This window comes from Lissotriton vulgaris, chromosome 5 (genome assembly GCF_964263255.1).
Source record: "Lissotriton vulgaris chromosome 5, aLisVul1.2, whole genome shotgun sequence".
NCBI lineage: Eukaryota > Metazoa > Chordata > Amphibia > Caudata > Salamandridae > Lissotriton > Lissotriton vulgaris.
In genome coordinates, this window is record NC_141693.1 from 716139182 (window position 1) to 716157143 (window position 17962).

The following is a 17962-nucleotide window of genomic DNA, read 5'->3' on the forward strand; positions in this document are numbered from 1 at the left end:
AGGTATTTTCATCAGGATGGGGCGACTTTTTTGTATCAGAGCAATTCCAGATACAGCGCATTCCTTCTTTAAGTGAGGACATCAGAGGGCTGTCCTGAGTGTTCCTCGATATTTCGTGGCCCATGAGTTGCTGGCTATTTTTATTGAGGGGGTCCTCATCCCCTTCGGTCTCTTTTGAATGATTAGAAACAGAGTTGATTTCTTTAACTACGGCTATATCAAATCCCTTTTTCTGAAGAGTGTCTCTTTCTTTGAATAATTATAGAAGGAAGTACATTGGACCAAAACTCGACGATTACCACCAAACAGCGGAGTTTATTTGGGAAAGAAACTAATTTTATAACTGCCGTTGTGAGTGATTGGAGAGAACAAATGTTATGGTCTGCTATTCTCCCACGGTTGAGTGGAATATTGCCGCTGGGGAATAAATCTGTTAATTCCAGGGCACTTGATACTGGTTGTTCCCCACTGACCTGCATATTCTGATTGGCCAAGTGATTTACAGCATCAGGGTAATCATGCTCTGCAAATTTTGTTAAGAATTTTAGTGCAAGAGGGTTGAAATACCCTGTCTAGAAGAGGATGATCTAGTTGAAAAAGAGGCAGAAGTTCCTGAATTGCCTGCAACATCTGTTGGTTGGGATATGCCCGACCTGTAATGGCACTGAGAATGAACCCTAGGAAAGCTTAAATTTGTAGTGACTGTAGGTGGGACTTAGGGCGTTTACTGGAAAACCCAAGCTGTGAAGCAAGGACATGGCTGCTTGAATGTTTGCAAGGGATTGCTTTTTGCTTGTGAACTTGGGCAATCAGTCTATATAGGGGAAGAAATGTATGCTTCCCTTTCTGAGCTGGGCGACAACTACAGCTAGGCATTTTGTGAATACTCTTGGGGCAGTGGTAAGTGCTGACCACTTACCACAAAGCGAAGGTATCGCCGATGGGATGGATGGAATGAGATGTGGAAATAGTGGGTCCAGTGGATGGGGTCTCCTGCCCTACGTCTGCCTAAGTGTCAGACGCACTCGAGTGGATGAACTCTGGGCTGGGCTAGTGAGCTGGAACACCGGACGATTCAAGATGATCTTCCTCCACAGTGCTAAGGGGTCTGCTTCCCCAAAGATGTTGCAAGTTTCTTCACCTGCTTGCCTCTGCATTCTAGTGTGGCCCCAGCGTCTCTATCAGCAGTAATAAAGAGTAATTCTAGCCTTGAAATGCAGGAACGAGGAGCATTCGGCATTATGCTTCAGGGAGAGACAAAGGTTGCCGACACTTTGGAGGACGGCCCAAAGTTATTAAGCGTGGTAACAAGGACATTCACGAAAAGAGGTCCATTTCATCACCCACCGTGGGTGGGCATTCTCTGTCATTCAAGAAAGTAGATTGAGGGTACACGGACCCCAGAGGTGCGCCACGCTGGACTAGGGCCAAAGATACACGGCTGTCTCTGACGTCCAGTAGAATAAGGGAAACTAGTATCAGAACCAACACATTGATAGTCTTTTTTAGAGACACGAAAAACCATGAGGACCTGAAGCACAAAAGTGAATGCTTCGACTCCAGGAGGTCCAACGGTGCAGGTCCAAATCAGATGCCAGAGAACACATTATGACAATAGAGTTGGTGCCCACTTGCATTGTCAACTAATGCAGCAGTCACAGTGTGCCTCATAACTCTAAAAGATTTATTCGAACAAAAACAACTTGCAACATTTGAGCCCAACACTAGATGGCAGGAATACGCAGGGCATGTGTAACTATAGACATACATGGTATGAACAGAGTGTTACAGAAGGTAAATAACTTGTTCCTCCATTATACACTTTTAAACACAGAGCTTACCATCAGACTACATAACCAAACAGTACCTCCAAAAAAGTAAAGGGTTTGAGGAATGGCCTCAACCCAAAAAGTCCTGGCAGACAAAGTATTCCAAAAAGCCCACTCTTCAGACCTGGCAGTAGTGTTTGGTGAAAATATGCTCGGATGTCCACATTGCAGCTTGACAGATGTTCAGAACAGATACCCTCCTTTCCAGAGCTGTCGCAGCAGCCTTGGCTCTCGTAAAAAGGGGCTGCATGGCTTCAGATGTTCTTTCTTGGCCAGTCAGTAGCATATTTAAATGTAGAGGATGCTTTATCTTGACAGTGTTCTTTTTTGCAACTTTCTGCTTTTCTTGGTACCAGCGAAACCCACAAAGAGTGGTCCGCAACATATTGTTCTCATCTGCTCAATGTAAAAACTCAAAGCTCTTTTGAGGTCAAGCAGATGATTTCTCCTCTCTTTAGAGGTATGTGGTAGAGAGAAATAGGCTGATAAAAGTGATCTTTTGCCAAAATGAATTGGTGACACATTTTTTGGAACGAAGGCAGTAAGAGTTCTTAGCACCACTTTGTCTTGAAAGAAAGTGATATTGGGAAGTTGTACCTGCAGGTGCACCTGCACTACACTAACACAACACGCACAAATGGTTGCAATGAGGAAAACAAACAGACTTGAATTGTTAAAAAACATAAGGAACAAGACAAATCAGTTCAAATTACATCCACTTAAGAAATGTGAAGACCAAACTAAGGTCCCATGAAGCACTTCAAGGGGTTTCGAAGGAAACATGTGATTTGAAAAGAGAAGGCTGATACAGCAAACATAAAAAGGTTGAAAGGATGACATGTACATTTTAACAGAGTCCACTGCAAGGCTTTGATGGGCTGCCCACCAACACAAACAGTGAACTGCTTCCCTTCCTGTACAGCTCCGCCTGGTAGCTGCTACCCATGACCCTTGCAGGTCTGTGAGTTCAAGGCCCTCCTTCAACCACAGGCACCCGCCTGAACCTCATCCCTGGAGGTCCAGTGAGGAGCATCTCTGCTCTGCTGCTGACCTGCCCTCTCTCTTCTTTCTGCCTTTTTAGGTTTTGCCTATTATCATTCGCTTGTGAATGTAATAGGCGAAAATTCAAGGGCTTGATCGACTCGTCAAACCACTGCGGTTTTCTCACAGTGCATGTGAGTCCCGTGACCACAAAAGCGGGTCCCGTGACCACACAAGCACGCGCATCTCCCTAATCCGCCTGCCACCGCTCGCATTCCCGCCCCCCCACCAGGCTCTCCCGCCCCCATCTGGCTTCCATCCGGCCATTTGCCAGCATACACTCTCCAAGCGCATCACGCACGGCCATCTGTTCCCCAGCTCCAGCACCTCCCCTCTCTCTCCCGGCACACAGCCTTACTTGAAGGGGCTTCGGTTACTCCCCTGCTTCGTACCATATCCTCTGTCTCCAAATGCACCTCTTTCACCGACTCCTTTCTCTCCTCCTCTCTCCCCCCGCCCCCCTCCTCCCATCCCACCCCTTCAAACCACCTCACCCTCCTCTAATTCTATTACCCGACTGGCCTCTGTCACCGATCCCCCTCCCCCTTGCCTTCTCTCTCTTTGTTCTCTAATCACACTCCCTTCTTTCATCCATCCTTCTTGCCTCTCGCCCCCTCCCCCCGCCAGCCTCCTTCCGCCGCCCTCCCCCCTCCTCAGGGACGCCTTGCTCTTGGAATCACAGTTTCAAAGACACATCCGTGAATTTTAGCTCCGAACCCGGTGGTAGAAAAACATAATCCAGGGTGGAGTGTGCATGCTGATACATACACCTAGTTTCAAATACGTAATAATAAATCATTCCCAAAACCAAAACTTACAACTTTTCACGTGAACAATTTGCAATATTTTAAAAATAACACTCGATGGGAGGACAGTGCACAGCACGTTGTTTAGTAACAGCGCGTGCTGTAAGCATACGGCACCATAAACCCTTTAACTCTCTGGTCCTCGTTACTGCTATGACCAATGAGACCAGCAGAAACAAAGACCGCGCCAGGGGTGCCAAAAGGACAAGCTGGGGAGCAGCCGCCATCGCTCATCCACAACCCTCAAGCATGCACAGCGTGTATGCGACTCGAGATAATCACGGTTCTGCTGTCTGTACTTTTTTTTATCAGGTTCCCGCCTGCTTTGTCAATAAAACCAATGCCTTTTATTGATATCATAAATTATAGCAGCTGCAGTTCCCCTGCATTGACGACTCATGAAAACGGGCAACAGCAGTAATGTTACTTTGCAGCTGCAATTTCGATGTTATTTTTGAATGATTAATGTTCAGCCACTGCGGGTTGACTTCCCGCATTCGGCTGCCTATCGTCAGCGTCTACGTTGTCAGCGAGTCCTTTCTTGCACACAGAAAGAAACAATATACTTAAGTCATGCGACTTAAACGTGCATTTCTTTTTTTTTTTTTTTAACTAACACTATGTGCTAAAAATCAGACTGAAATTTGAACACAGGGGTTTATTCTATTTTGAAAAAACGTTCAATAGCAACAAATAAAACAAGCACTGGCGTTGACAATAGGTTATGCATTTGGAAAGTTGGAGCTATTGGTTTTGTAAATGACATTTTATATTTATATATTGTTATTGACAATGCCAATAACGATATATAAGTATAAAATGTCATTTACAAAACCAATAGCTCCAACTTTCCAAATGCGAAACCTATTGGCAACGCCAGTGCTTGTTCTCTTCTGATCTCTTACCTTCCTTTATTCTTTTCTGCTTCTCTGCTACTTTCTTTCACTTTTTCTCTCCGTGTCCCCACCACTACTCGTCCCCTTTAGCCCAGCCCCCCTTCAGCACAGATTTCCTGTTTCCCACTTTCCCGCCTCCCAAAGGTCCAGCCCTCCCCTCACACTTCTTAATGGTGCACAGCGGATGCGCCAAAGGCAAGCCCATCTGTGCCTGGACAGCGCCCAGTGCCACGGACCCTGGTCCTTAAGACCATCCACCGCTACAACGCAAGCAGCCTGCATGCCTGCAACACCGGATGCCACTCTGCCTGTAATCTTGTGTCGTTGACGATCACCCAAGGCCCGTTCACTTGCTGCAACTACACCTTCCCTAGCCTCCACACACCAGACCCACCAACCGCACGACACTCAAGAACCGGACACGACCACCTCAGATGCCTCATGCTCAACACCAGCTCCCTCAAAAGACACACTGTGGAGATCTGAGACCTGCTCGACTCCATTTCCCATGAGGTCTACTTCACAGAAACCTGGATGACTTCCAGCTCAGTCCCAGACATTGCAACCGTCATCCCTGATGGATACAAAATCATTTCTAAGGACCAGATCAACCGACCAGGAGGAGGCATCACCATTGTACACAAAGACACCATCCACCTCACAAGCAGCTCCGACGACCACTCAACCGACATGAAGCATCTCCACTTACAGACCAACCCAAACGCCACCCTACACATCACCCTCGTCTACAGACCTCTCACATCCCGCCCACTCACAGCAAAGCCATAACAGACTTTATCAATCCCCACGCTCTTACCTCAACGGGCTAAATCCTCCTTAGCAACCTCAATTTCCACCTGGACAACCTCAAAGATCACAACACCTCATCCCTACTGGAGAACTTCACTACCATCAAACAACTGATCACAACGCCAACCCACTCAGCAGGACACCCGCTCGACCCCATCTTCTCCGACACCATGCCCACCGCAATCCTCACAGAAGCTGAAAAAAGGTGAGCAAAGATCAGCTCACCACCTCCCTCAGCAAGACTCAACCACAGACATCCACAAATGCGAATGCCTCAGCAAACAACCTGAATCTCGAACTGCGCCAACACACTTTCCCCCTCAGCAAACCCTCAGGCAAGCAGCCCTCCAAAAAAGCCAGCTGATTCTCCCCACCCTCCAAGAGTCCGGGCGCACTTACAGACGGCTTGAGAAAAGATGGAGAAGCAGAAAGATCATGGCAGACCACACGGCCTTCAAATACAAACTCACCGCACACCACTGCCTCATTAGAACAAAAAAAGCAGCCACCCAGGAATTCATAAACGCCAATGAACACAACAGCAAAGAACTCTTCGCTGTGGTCAAAGAATTGACTAAACTTAGCAGGCATCCACGTCTCCGGACCTCTGCGACAACCTTGCCACCTTCTTCCACTGAAAGATCAAGGAGATCTATCACAGCTCCGCAACCCAAGACTCACCTACCCCACCCGCAGGCTCCACACCCAATGGCTCCAGCCCCCAGCAGACCTTGACCAACTCAACTAGCCTCACCTCGGACGAAACCCTCACGATCATGAAGAGCCTCCACTCTGGAGTCTCCTCGATCTCTGCCTTCACCACATCTTCAACAGAGCCGGCACCTCCATCGCCACTCTGCCACACCATCAACTGCTCCTTCGAGTCCGCAACCTTCCCGGAAGACTGGAAGCATGCAGATATCAACTCCCTGCTGAAGAAACCTTCTGCTGACCCGACGGACGTCAAGAACTACAGAACAATCTTTCTGCTCCATTTGCCAGTCAGAGTCATTGAGAAAGCCATTAACGCTCAACTCTTCGAGTTCATCAAAACTAGCAACATCCTGGACCTCTCCCAATCGGGCTTCAGAAGCAACCATAGCACTGAGACCGCTCTCCTCACTGCTACAGACTACATCTGCACACACCTCGACTGAGGAAAGACTGCAGCGCTCATCTTCCTGGACCTCTCGGCTGCCTTGTACACAGTCTCCCACAACAGCCTCTACACAAGACTCCACGACGCCAGTATTGACGACAAAGCCATAGAACGCAGAGAGTCAGACTCCCACTGTTCAACTCAGAACCCACAGAGATCAGCTGCGGAGTGCTTCAGGGATGCTCCCTGAGCCCCACCCTTTTCAACATCTACTTGGCCCGCTTGCAGCCATCGTCAGAAGCCATGGACTCAACATATTCTCTTATGCCAACGACACCAAACAACACTAAACTGATTCTCTCTTATGGTCTCCTCCTTTTTTAATTGTGATAACTCTCTTATAACTCAGCCTAAGTGATTTAGCCAGAGGGCTGTCTCTAGGTTTATTAGCAAGCGCCCTTCGCAGGGCTCTATTAGCTGAGGAACAATCAGCATTAAACCAACCTGGGTCTGAGTTAGTTTTCTTATTGGGCTTGGACAACAAGGATTTAATGCCATTGCAGAGCTCTGAAAAAGCGCCGACTACCTCCAAGTTATGATCTCTAAACGTCAAACAGGTATTAATCAACTCAGGGTAAGATCTTACCATCCTTTCGAATACCACTTTATTATCTATGCCACGCCAAACCACTCTGAGGTTGTCAGTAGTAGGAGTCAGATCTCTGGCACCCTGGACATTATCATAAATTGGTCTAGGCGTTGAGACTCAGGGTCAGATTAATTGGATGGTGGTCCCCCTGAAGTGTGGGAATTACCTCTGCCTTTAGCACAAAGTTTTCTAAACAAGCGGTGATAAAAATATAGTCGATGATAGAGGCTGAGCCCCTGCCGCTATAGGTGGGTTCTGTGTCCATCCCTAGAGGGCACAGCTGCAAGCTCCATTACATCCAAGAAGTTATTAGAGCTTAAAAGTTCCAATAACTAATGTATATACTGAACATAGACGTGTTCACTCAAATTACTGCTATCAGGTTTGTTTCAAATTACAAGCCAAGTGTTGTCTCCTATTAGTGCCCTAAAACAATTTCACCAAGAGCAAAAAAAACACATGTAACATCCTAGGACAAATACATACAAAAAGCTACTGTTGCATAGATGTTTATCACGGAATGATAATTACAGTTCAAAAAAATTCAGCACACAAACTCTTATATGATCTTGCAAATAATCAATCATGCAACATTAAGGCATAGCAACACCGGTATTAAGACCCCACAGCCTATCAGATTTCTTGGTACGTCTGTTGACCTACCTGCTGAGGTAATTCGCTGATAAGGTACTGTGCAAACTTTTGCAATTGATCCCTCTGCAGTCGAGACAAGGACTCCGAAACTGGTGCTCGCAGGCACACTGCAGACGCCTTTGAGGTCAGGTAAAAAAGAAACCATAAAACATTGTAGTAAAAAAAAAACAGAAAGTAAAATACAAGTACAGACCATAATTGCTTTTAATGGTTTTTTCACACAAACCTTCAAAAGCCTAACAAAAATACAATGTGAGAAAAAAATTATTAAGCCAGCGGTAACACAAGACCTCCCACGTCACAAGTATTTTGTAGAAGATATTTATTAAAAGGCATTTGAATATTCAGTAGAATTATATTTTTTATATTATACCTTGACATGTTGCCTAGTAGCTACTACAGAGCACAAACTGTTAATGAAATAAAATGCCAACAGTACTGACGGAAGCTCCAAGCAAAATGAAGCAATTCAAGATAAATGGTTCAGAGGACAGTCAACCGGCGATTCGCCTACCTGAATCAAACAAGCATTTACAATGCAATAGGGCTTGCAGCATTAAAGTTTGAGTTATTGGCATTGTGTATGACAATGCGTTGCATAAAATGTTTAGCAAACTTTGAATTGGTGAGCAGTGAGAGAGTGTGCAAAAGTATGCTGTTCTTGAAAGAAGTGTGGTAGAGAGTGCAGGAATTTGTGTGACCTGAGCAACGTGGATGATGCACCTCACGCACGGGGCTGATGCAGTTATTCACACAGCTCTGATGATGCACCTCAGGCACGGGCTCACAGCTGTTATTATTCACACAGCTCTGATGATGCACCTCAGGCACGGGCTCACAGTTGTTATTCACACAGCTCCTATTTTCTTCGCCATAGTCTGCAGATTTGTATTTCATTAGAACTTAATTTTTGGAGTGTGGCATAATATTTCTATACAGCATGTTGGCAAACACGATTTAAGAAAAATATATAGAGTTACATTTTATGGCTATGACAAAAAAAGACATAATTTGGACATAATAATTTTTAATATAACACTTAGGGGAGGTAAGCATTCCCCTCCGACATCAGATATATGATCTATAGGTCACAGCATTCTAGGTGCAACTCCAATGGAAGTCGAAAGAAGTCTCTGGGCGATTCTATTCAACATAAGAGAAAACAAAACTTATCGTGGGGCGGGACTTCCGTCTTCTGAAGCCTGCGCCCACAGAGTGCTTGCCAGGAAAAACATCTACGGAAGAAAGTTGATGCAATGGTGACAACTTCAATGCTGGTAAGAAGCGGTCCGGACCGGGAGAGGCTGCGGTGGCGCATGGCACTGTGTGGGGCTCCCGGGGAAAGGTAAAATAAAGGCGGGGGATATACCTTTATCTGTGGTGCACTAAACAAAGAAATTTAATCTGCGCAGAAAAGCAAGAATCTGTTTAGGCATGCCGTGTTAGGGGCAATAATGGGTATATTTTAAGGGACAGAGAATTCACCGAAGTCTCGAAAAGATGTATGCTGGGTATGGCACATAAATCAAATGGAACTGAGATGTGGCATGGTCAGAAACGCGCCGCAATGGAGGAAATGCAGGCGCTGGATAAACGTGGCGATAAGGAGGAAGATATGACTTGGCCCGAATGCTGCTGCTGGTGTGAATGGATTCACTTACTGGCGGCGCCATGATTCGAAGCACTATGAGATGTTCCCACGTGGAGAATGGCGTCCCGGATGCGCTGTGAATTGAGGTTAATGTCTCTGTGTGGGAGGGGGGCCATCATCCCCTTTGGTTTTTCTTTGTATGCTGGGTATGGCACATAAATCAAATAGAACCGGGATGTGGCATGGTCAGAAACGCGCCGCAATGGAGGAAATGCAGGCGCTGGATAAACGTGGCGATAAGGAGGATGTCTGTGTGCGCATGCGTGTGTGCTGGAGCAGCTTTCCAGGAGACAGGAGCTGGCTACAGCGAGCGCGTTCTCGTGCGCGTGGCCCGCACAAATCGCCTTCTGGCAGAGGAAATGCGCGCGGCCAGGTGCTGTCTCCTGGAAAGCTGAGCCGCTAACAATAGGGTCTCTGGCGAGACCGCGCTTCGTGCGGTTAACGCCACGAGCCCTTAAAAATGTAGGCTTTGAGTTCAGGACAGTGGGCGTTAGTACCCATTCGGGAAACAATATGCTGAAATTATCAATGTAAAGAACCTGTTGGGGCTGGCTTTAGACTAGTCCAAGCGCAAGGACACAGGCATTTAAACCCTCCTCATAAGGTTTTTCTACATCTTTATTTCAGTGATTTTGTCACAACATTGCTGCTGCTTTAGAAAATACAGTAATATCTGCTCTCACCAGCACAGAGATTAAATATTGTTTACATTTTCATATAGCTGCACATCAGAGTTGTACATCAATGACGTGCCTCGCACTGGCTTGAGGATCAGCTTGGGCCTAGTCCGTAGTCCGCAGGTAACTGAGGGGGTGGTTACTGTCCTGGGTAATGATTTTGTGGTCTTCCCGACCTCTTGAATCGTGGGGCTTGGTGGGTTGCAGGCCAGTGAGCCGAGGCGCTCTGACACATTTGGTGTTGCTGCGGGATGTGCCTCCCATCCTAGAGTGCATAGTGCAGTCCGCCGACCCAGAAGTCAGGTCTGACCTAGGCCGTGTCGAAGCAGACTAGGAGGGGAGCACCGTGCAACAAATGCTGGAGAGCCTTCTTCGCATATGCTGTCTGTTCAACATAAATGATAACATTTGGCTTTCTCTGGATGTGTGAGGTGATCACAGTGGGCTTGTCACGTACCTCCTTTTAATAGAGTACCCCATGTGAAGGTGTCAGGAAAGCTGTGTTGTATTGCACTTCATGCCAATGTTTACTTTGTCTTTTGAAATATTTTGTAGTTTAGGGTTAGTGGTTCTGACGCTTTCTTCCAAGACCCTTTTTAGGTCTCAACTGCAGACAGCTTTATCTGTCTGTTGTCGAAGACTTATAGTGATACAATAAAATATATAACAAGCATTTGCAACGCAATAGGTCTCGCTGTAGGTGGAAGCGGACTGGTGAAGAAGGTGAGGGCGGACTGTGGCGGCGGCGGCTGCAAGCGTGCCATCTTGAGACCAGTGATCGTGCGGATGCTCACTGGGCTTGTCGAAGCTGACCGGGTGAGTGACTGTCGCGGTGGCGGCCGCAGTGGGAAATGATTTGCGATCCTGTGCCACTGCTGTCTGTGAGGGAGAGTGGGCCCGGCCGCTACCCCTGCTTGCAACCACCGGAACTCCTCCGTTGCGGACAAAGAGCAGTGCATGGAGGTCTGAGCACTTAGTCTGGCAGCGCTTGGGGCTAGAATGCAGCAGCGATACAGCACTTTGGAGGTGCAATAGTACTAGAAGACCCAGGGACCCCCGAGCACTACACGTGCGCCGGACCACGGACGATCCTAGCCAGGGTTAGTTTGTGATGGAAGAGTGTTCCTTGCCTATACGTGTTCGGCATTGGACAAGTTGGGCCAGTTGATTCTGCGTGGATCCTATGGGCTAAACAGAGTTGCTATAACTGTTTCTTGTTGGACGTGTACACAGTGCTGTATCAAAATTAATCCCGCTCCTTCTGACTGCAGGGGGGAGAGGGGTCCTCGGTGCCCTGGGGATCCAACCCTCCATTTTTGGGTTTCTTCTGGACTCGAGGACTCCCAGCTCCCCTAAAATAATAAACATAAAGAGAGGACTGAACATGAGGCCTGAACTAGTATAGTAAAAATTGGCGGCCATCTTAGAATGGTGCTTTTCAAATAAAAGGACAGATTTAAACCACCAGCAAATATCTGAAAACAGGAAAGCAGGAAGCAGTGAAGTTGTAAGGAAATAAGGAATTACGAACAAAAGTGATAGGGTAAAGTAAAGGAAAAGAGTGAAAGAAGGAAGAAAAGTGAGATGAGGACTGAAAAAGAGGCCTGAACTAGCTCAGTAATTTGTTTAAAGGGCCTCTGAGAGCCCACTCCGCTTTTTTCCCTACTCCACAGCTGCCCAGCAAGTAGTGGGCAGCTGCACCTTTTAGGTTTTTCACTTTTAGGGGACATGGACTTTATATAGGAGTGAGATGTACTCCTTCGCCCCTTCCTTGGCTTGCACAACTGCGCAGCACTTAGTGCCAGCTGCAACGTTTAGGTCTGTCATTGAAGATGCCCAGCAAGTAGTGGGCAGCTGCCACGTTTAGGTTTGTGCCAAGTGCGCACCCGTGACTGTCGCTGCATTGGCAGCACGCCCTGACTTTGGACAGAGGGCATTTGAGCCCCTTAGAGATGGCCATTTGGCCCAGGGGACTATTACATTTGTAGGGCGCAAGGCCCTAGAGTGCTTTTTATAGGTGCTAGGAATTGTAGTGTTTGTAGTATGTTTTATGCACCTTGATTTATGCTTATAGATGTGCTTTTATGCTTATTAAGTTTTACCTACTACGTCTCGACTTTTCTACCTTTCAATCATGCGCATGCCTAACCCCACCCGAAACTCTACACTCGTGCGTGACAGACCCAACTCCTGGTCCATTAACTACCCTATCAAAATGACCAGTAACGCTAAAAAGAACTTCAAACACAGTACTCTAAAACAACACCCGGAAACACTCATTGTAGATAACTACCACTCAGCGTCCAACGGCTGCACGAAAACTAACTTCATTTTATACACCAATCACCTGGCTAAATGGAAAAACCCCTTCTCTCTTCACCTCCAAGTCACCAAGTCAGTAATCATTCCCTATGGTGAAAAAATCTCCACTTCCATATCCCCAATCTTCAAAGGGGAACTCACCATTTCCATCTACAGAACTGGAACCATTCTCATACAAGCCACCGACCCGCACCTCACCACTTTTGACCGCCACTTACCTACTCTTCTCTCCTTGTTAACTCAACTGAGCCATCAAACCCTATCTCTCCCATCCCTCACCACTCTCACTAATAATATGGAACTGATCCAATCTCCCTGCCCTGAAGTCCCTCTCTTCTACTCATGGACATCCACCATCAATCACTACAATCACACTACCCCTATCATTACACTCCGTCGCCAAATACCCACCACAATCACATCAACTGAGCACACCAGGAGCGACAAACTCACAACTAACAATCCCCACATGGCCGATCCCGACAGCTTGGTCTCTAACCTTAGCTCTCCTGCAACTGAAATCCCCTCAGACACTCCCCTCCCTACCCCTGATAATCTGAACCCTCCCTCACAATCTTCCCCGACCCCCTACGCAGTCCCTGTTCCCCTGAGCCTGACTCCCCCCGGGTCTAACGCCATTTCCAATCCTATGGAGTCTCTCCCCCCTCCCTCCTCTGCACACTCCCCTTCCGCTGCTGCACTCCCACGTACACAACTTACCTCCACCGCTAATCTCTTTGACATGACCCAGAACTCGGACGCCCTGCCTAGAATTTCTCTCCCTCCTCACCTAGACACTAGTCCCACTTCTCCTCCCCTGATCTCCTCGAATGGGAATATGACTAATCCAGTTCCCTGTGTACAACCTCTCCCCTCTCCTTATCCCAGGGACTCCATCCTATCCCTGACCCCTATTAAATCTCCCTGCATAGACCCAAGTCTGTCTCGACCCCTGCCTAAAACCTCAAACTTTTTCAGTGCAATAACACAGCAACTGAACAGAATGGAGATGAAAGTTAACTCCCTTACTGCTGATTTCCTTCAATTACAGCAAAACCTCAACAGAGACAAGCCATCGTGCTCCCTCCCCCTGGGCATTTCTGCCCCAACCCCACTCAATACACCTCCCATGGCCCCACTCAATACACCTCATGGCCCCTACCCCACTCAATACATCTCCCATGGCCCCACTCAATACACATCTCATGGCCCCCCAAAGCACCCCTCGACCCCCCAGTCCAACAGCGAGTCAGACACTTGGTTCCAACTGGGATAGCCAGCCCTTTTCGGTACCGAAACCAGATGAGATCAATGACTCTTACCTCGCTTCCAAACAAAAGTCTGCCCCTTTCCACATCCCTGTTATTATTGGCACAAACAGAATCCCTAATACTGTCCACTCGCCTAGACCCCCTGCTCAATACACGTCTATCCACCTAACTCCCCCATCATCGAGGCTCCCCGCCCTCTCTCTTGTATGCTCCTAAACTGCAGATCAGCAGTACAACACACTTCTGACATTGCTGAAGCTCTGCTCGCTATAGAAATTGACATCGCTTTCCACACTGAATCCTGGCTCAATGTCCACTCTACCCCCATCCTTGACATCCCCCCCCCCCCCCAGGGTACAACATAATCAGACAAGACAGGACGATCAAAACGGGGGGGGGGGGGACTAGCCATCATCCACAAAGCTGGAATACAGATTACCAATCTCAAACCTGCAGAATACCTTTAGTTTGAATACCTGGGTGTCGAACTCACCATTAAGGGCACCTCATCCATTAAATTCCACAACATCTACCATCCGCCTGGAGAACGTACTCTTTTTCCCGAAGAACTAACAGACCTAATAGCACGGTTCTCCTTGACAGATACCAAAGACGTGTTCCTGGGTGACCTCAATATCCATTGGAACGACCCAAAAGACTCCACTGTCCTGAACCTATCCAACCTCCTGGAAATACATAACCTCAAACAGCTCTGCAATAAGCCAACTCACATCAAAGGTGCAACACTAGATGCGATCATTAACAACAACGAACTGGTCTCTCAGAGCGATTTCTCCCATTGACTGGTCCGACCACCACCTCATTCTGTTCAGGATTGACACACCTGTCAGCCACCAACCTATTTGTGACGTCAAACCTAAACTCTTGACCAGAAACATCTGAAAAATCCCTTTATCTGAACTTGAATCCATGATTCATCCCCATCTCCAACTACATTCCTCATCATGGACGGCTGATGACCTCACTATACACTTTAACTCAAAAATGACAGAGGTTTTAGACCAAGTAGCTTCACTCAAACTCAAACAACAGAGGCAAAACAAATCGAAACCCTGGTTTACGTGGAGCTAAACGATGAACGGCGCCAACTCAGACAAACGGAAAGGGCTTGGAGGCTTAACCCCTCGACCTTACACCTAACACAACTTAGATCTGCTCGGCAGGCATACAAAAAAGTTTCAGAAAAAAGGCGTCCTTTTTCCGCAGCCAACTAGATCTGGCGAAAAACAGGCCGAGAGAGCTCTTCAGCATTGTCAAAAGCCAAACTAGCGGCACCCCCCCTCAAGATATCTAAGCCACAAATGAGCGATGTGAAGAAATTGCCACCTTCTTCGCTAATAAATTCTCTAAAATTGATCAATCCTTCATACAAACCGCAAACACTCCTTCCCTCATAACCTGCCCCCCTTCTACTTCCCCTGACAACGCAGAAAGAGTTCTGTATAAGGACAATCATACCGGCCTCCAGCTAAAAAACAATGCACACTGGTCCGACTTTGAGCTAATGGCGGACAACGAAGTCTTCAAGATAATTTCTAATCTAAAACCTTCCTCCCACACCATGGACGCCCTCCCTTCCACAATCATCATCATCATTCTTTATTTCGGCAATTTTGCCATAAAAGATACCACATAAAATACATACAATTTGAAGATAAAAAAAGTGCACATAAATGACAATTCAGGGAAGGAGGTCCCGCCAATCAGTCACTAACCCAATAGCTGCAAATAAGAACCAATGCTAAAACACTAAAACACTACCATTAACATTTTTCCGAATAAAAATACAGCTATAAAACAGTACAGGGTCATCAATTAAAATGCTCGCAATCTGACACTCTACATTAAAGTGACCTGGGCAAAAGTGACATTCTCCTACGCCATGCAGATTCCAGGAACATAGACACTGCAAAAACAATTACTCCTGCGAGATCCGACTTGAGAATTCTAAGAAAGAGTTCTGTATAAGGACAATCAGACCGGCCTCCAGCTAAAAAACAATGCACACTGGTCCGACTTTGAGCTAATGGCGGACAACGAGGTCTTCAAGATAATTTCTAATCTAAAACCTTCCTCCCACACCATGGACCCCCTCCCTTCCACAACCATAAAAGAACTCAACCACACCATTTCCCCTTTCTGGACAAAAATCATCAATGCCTCTCTCACCTCAGGCTGTGTCCCAGACTCCCTTCAACTAGGACAAATCACACCCATTCTCAAGAAACCAGGGGCCGACACTAATGATCTGAACAACCTCAGACCTATCTCAAACCTCCCATTCCTAGCAAAAACACTGAAGTCATGTGTTCTCCACCAACTCAATAAACACATTGATGAATTCAACCTCCCTGACACCTTTCAATCGGGATTCAGGAAAGGCTGTAGCACTGAAACAGCCATACTCAGTGTCTCGGACGACATTCGCAAAGCCTTAGCTTATGGTGATGCCTGCCTACTCATCCTTATTGACCTATATGCGGCATTCAACACAGTTAATCATCCAGCTCTTCTAGAGACCTTGTCGAAGCGCTCCGGCATAAAGGGTTCTGTACTCAAATGGTTCACATCTTTCCTTCCGCATTGCTCGCAACAAATTAAAATCAGATCCTGTCTCTCGAACCCAACAAAAGTCACACGTGGGGTACCACAAGGCTCAATCCTCTCCCCGTCCCTCTTCAATCTCTTCATGGAACCTCTCACAATCATCTTAAAAAAAGCTGTAGCGAGTTACCAACTTTACGCAGATGACACCCAAATCTATTTCAAAATCAAGCCCCCCCCATGACATCCAACACCTCAATACCACTCTAACGGAGATCCAAACTTGGTTCAATGTCAATCACTTAAAGCTCAACCCAGATAAAACGGAACTAATCCTATTCTCTCGAAAAAAGCAACCATTGACCTATCCAAGAGTGGCTCAAGTCAGTCAAGTCAAGTCAAGTCAATAAATTTATATAGCGCGCTACATACCCAGAGGGTCTCAAGGCGCTTGAAGAAGGGTGGGGAATTACTTGTCAAATATCCACGTTTTAAGTTGCTTTCTGAATGCTAGGTGGTTCTGAGTAAGGCGAAGGTGAGTGGGAAGTGAGTTCCAGGTTTTAGCTGCCAGGTAGGAGAAGGATCTACCCTCCCATGGTGGTTTTGTTGATGCGGGGTACAGTGGCAAGGGCTTGGTTGGAGGATCGTAGCTGGCGGGAGGGGGTGTAGAAGGACAGTCGTGTGTGGAGGCATTCGGGTCCGATTTCGGTGAGTGCTTTGTGTGCGTGGGTCAGGAGCCGGAAAGTAATCCTCTTATTGATGGGGAGCCAGTGGAGGTTTTTCAGGTGACCAGAGATGTGTTCTTTACGCGGGATGTCTAATATGAGCCTGGCTGAGGCGTTCTGGATTCGTTGGAGTTTTTTCTGGAGTTTTGCGGTGGTACCGGCGTAGAGGGTGTTTCCGTAGTCCAGTCGGCTCGTGACCAGAGCGTGGGTGACCGTTTTTCTAGTTTCGGTGGGAATCCAACGAAATGTTTTTTTGAGCATGCGAAGAATGTTGAAGCAAGATGAAGAAACGGCGTTGACTTGTCTGTTCATCGAGAGGGAGGAGTCCAGGATGACGCCCAGGTTCTGTGCGTGGTCCGTCGGGATGGGTGCTTTTCCAAGGGCCTCTGGCCACCAAGAGTCATCCCAGGCGGAGGGGGAGGTGCCTAGGATGAGGACTTCTGTTTTGTCTGAGTTCAGTTTCAGACGGCTGTGCTTCATCCAGTCGGCTACTTCTTTCATTCCTTCATGCAGGTTGGTTTTGGCAGTGTTAGGGTCTCTGGTGAGAGATAGGATCAGTTGAGTGTCATCGGCGTAAGAGATGATGTTGAGGTTGTGTTGGCGTGCGATGACCGCGAGGGGGCTCATGTAAACGTTGAAGAGGGTGGGGCTGAGTGAAGATCCTTGTGGTACGCCGCAGATGACTTCCGTGGCCTATGACTTGAATGGTGGAAGGCGGACTCTCTGGGTTCTTCCGGTGAGGAACGAGGTGATCCATTCCAGTGCTTTTCCTTGGATTCCGACGTTTCTGAGGCGTTGTAGAAGGGTGCTCTGACAGACCAGGTCGAAGGCTGCGGAGAGGTCGAGGAGGATGAGGGCGACTGTGTCTCCATTGTCCAGTAGAGTTCGAATGTCGTCTGTTGCTGCAATGAGGGCGGTTTCAGTGCTGTGCTTGGCTCGGAAGCCGGATTGTGAGGAGTCGAGGGAT

At 47.3% G+C, this 17962-nt stretch overlaps 1 protein-coding gene across 1 annotated transcript in view; it reads right to left on the minus strand.

Moving 5' to 3' along the window:
• ZSWIM8 (zinc finger SWIM-type containing 8) overlaps positions 1 to 17962 on the minus strand; it is a 2802584-nt gene that overhangs the window by 2308697 nt on the left and 475925 nt on the right. The window contains exon 5 of the mRNA XM_086922151.1: positions 7794 to 7901. Coding sequence (XP_086778277.1) covers positions 7794 to 7901 — 108 coding nt within the window. The remainder of the gene's footprint in view (positions 1 to 7793; positions 7902 to 17962) is intronic.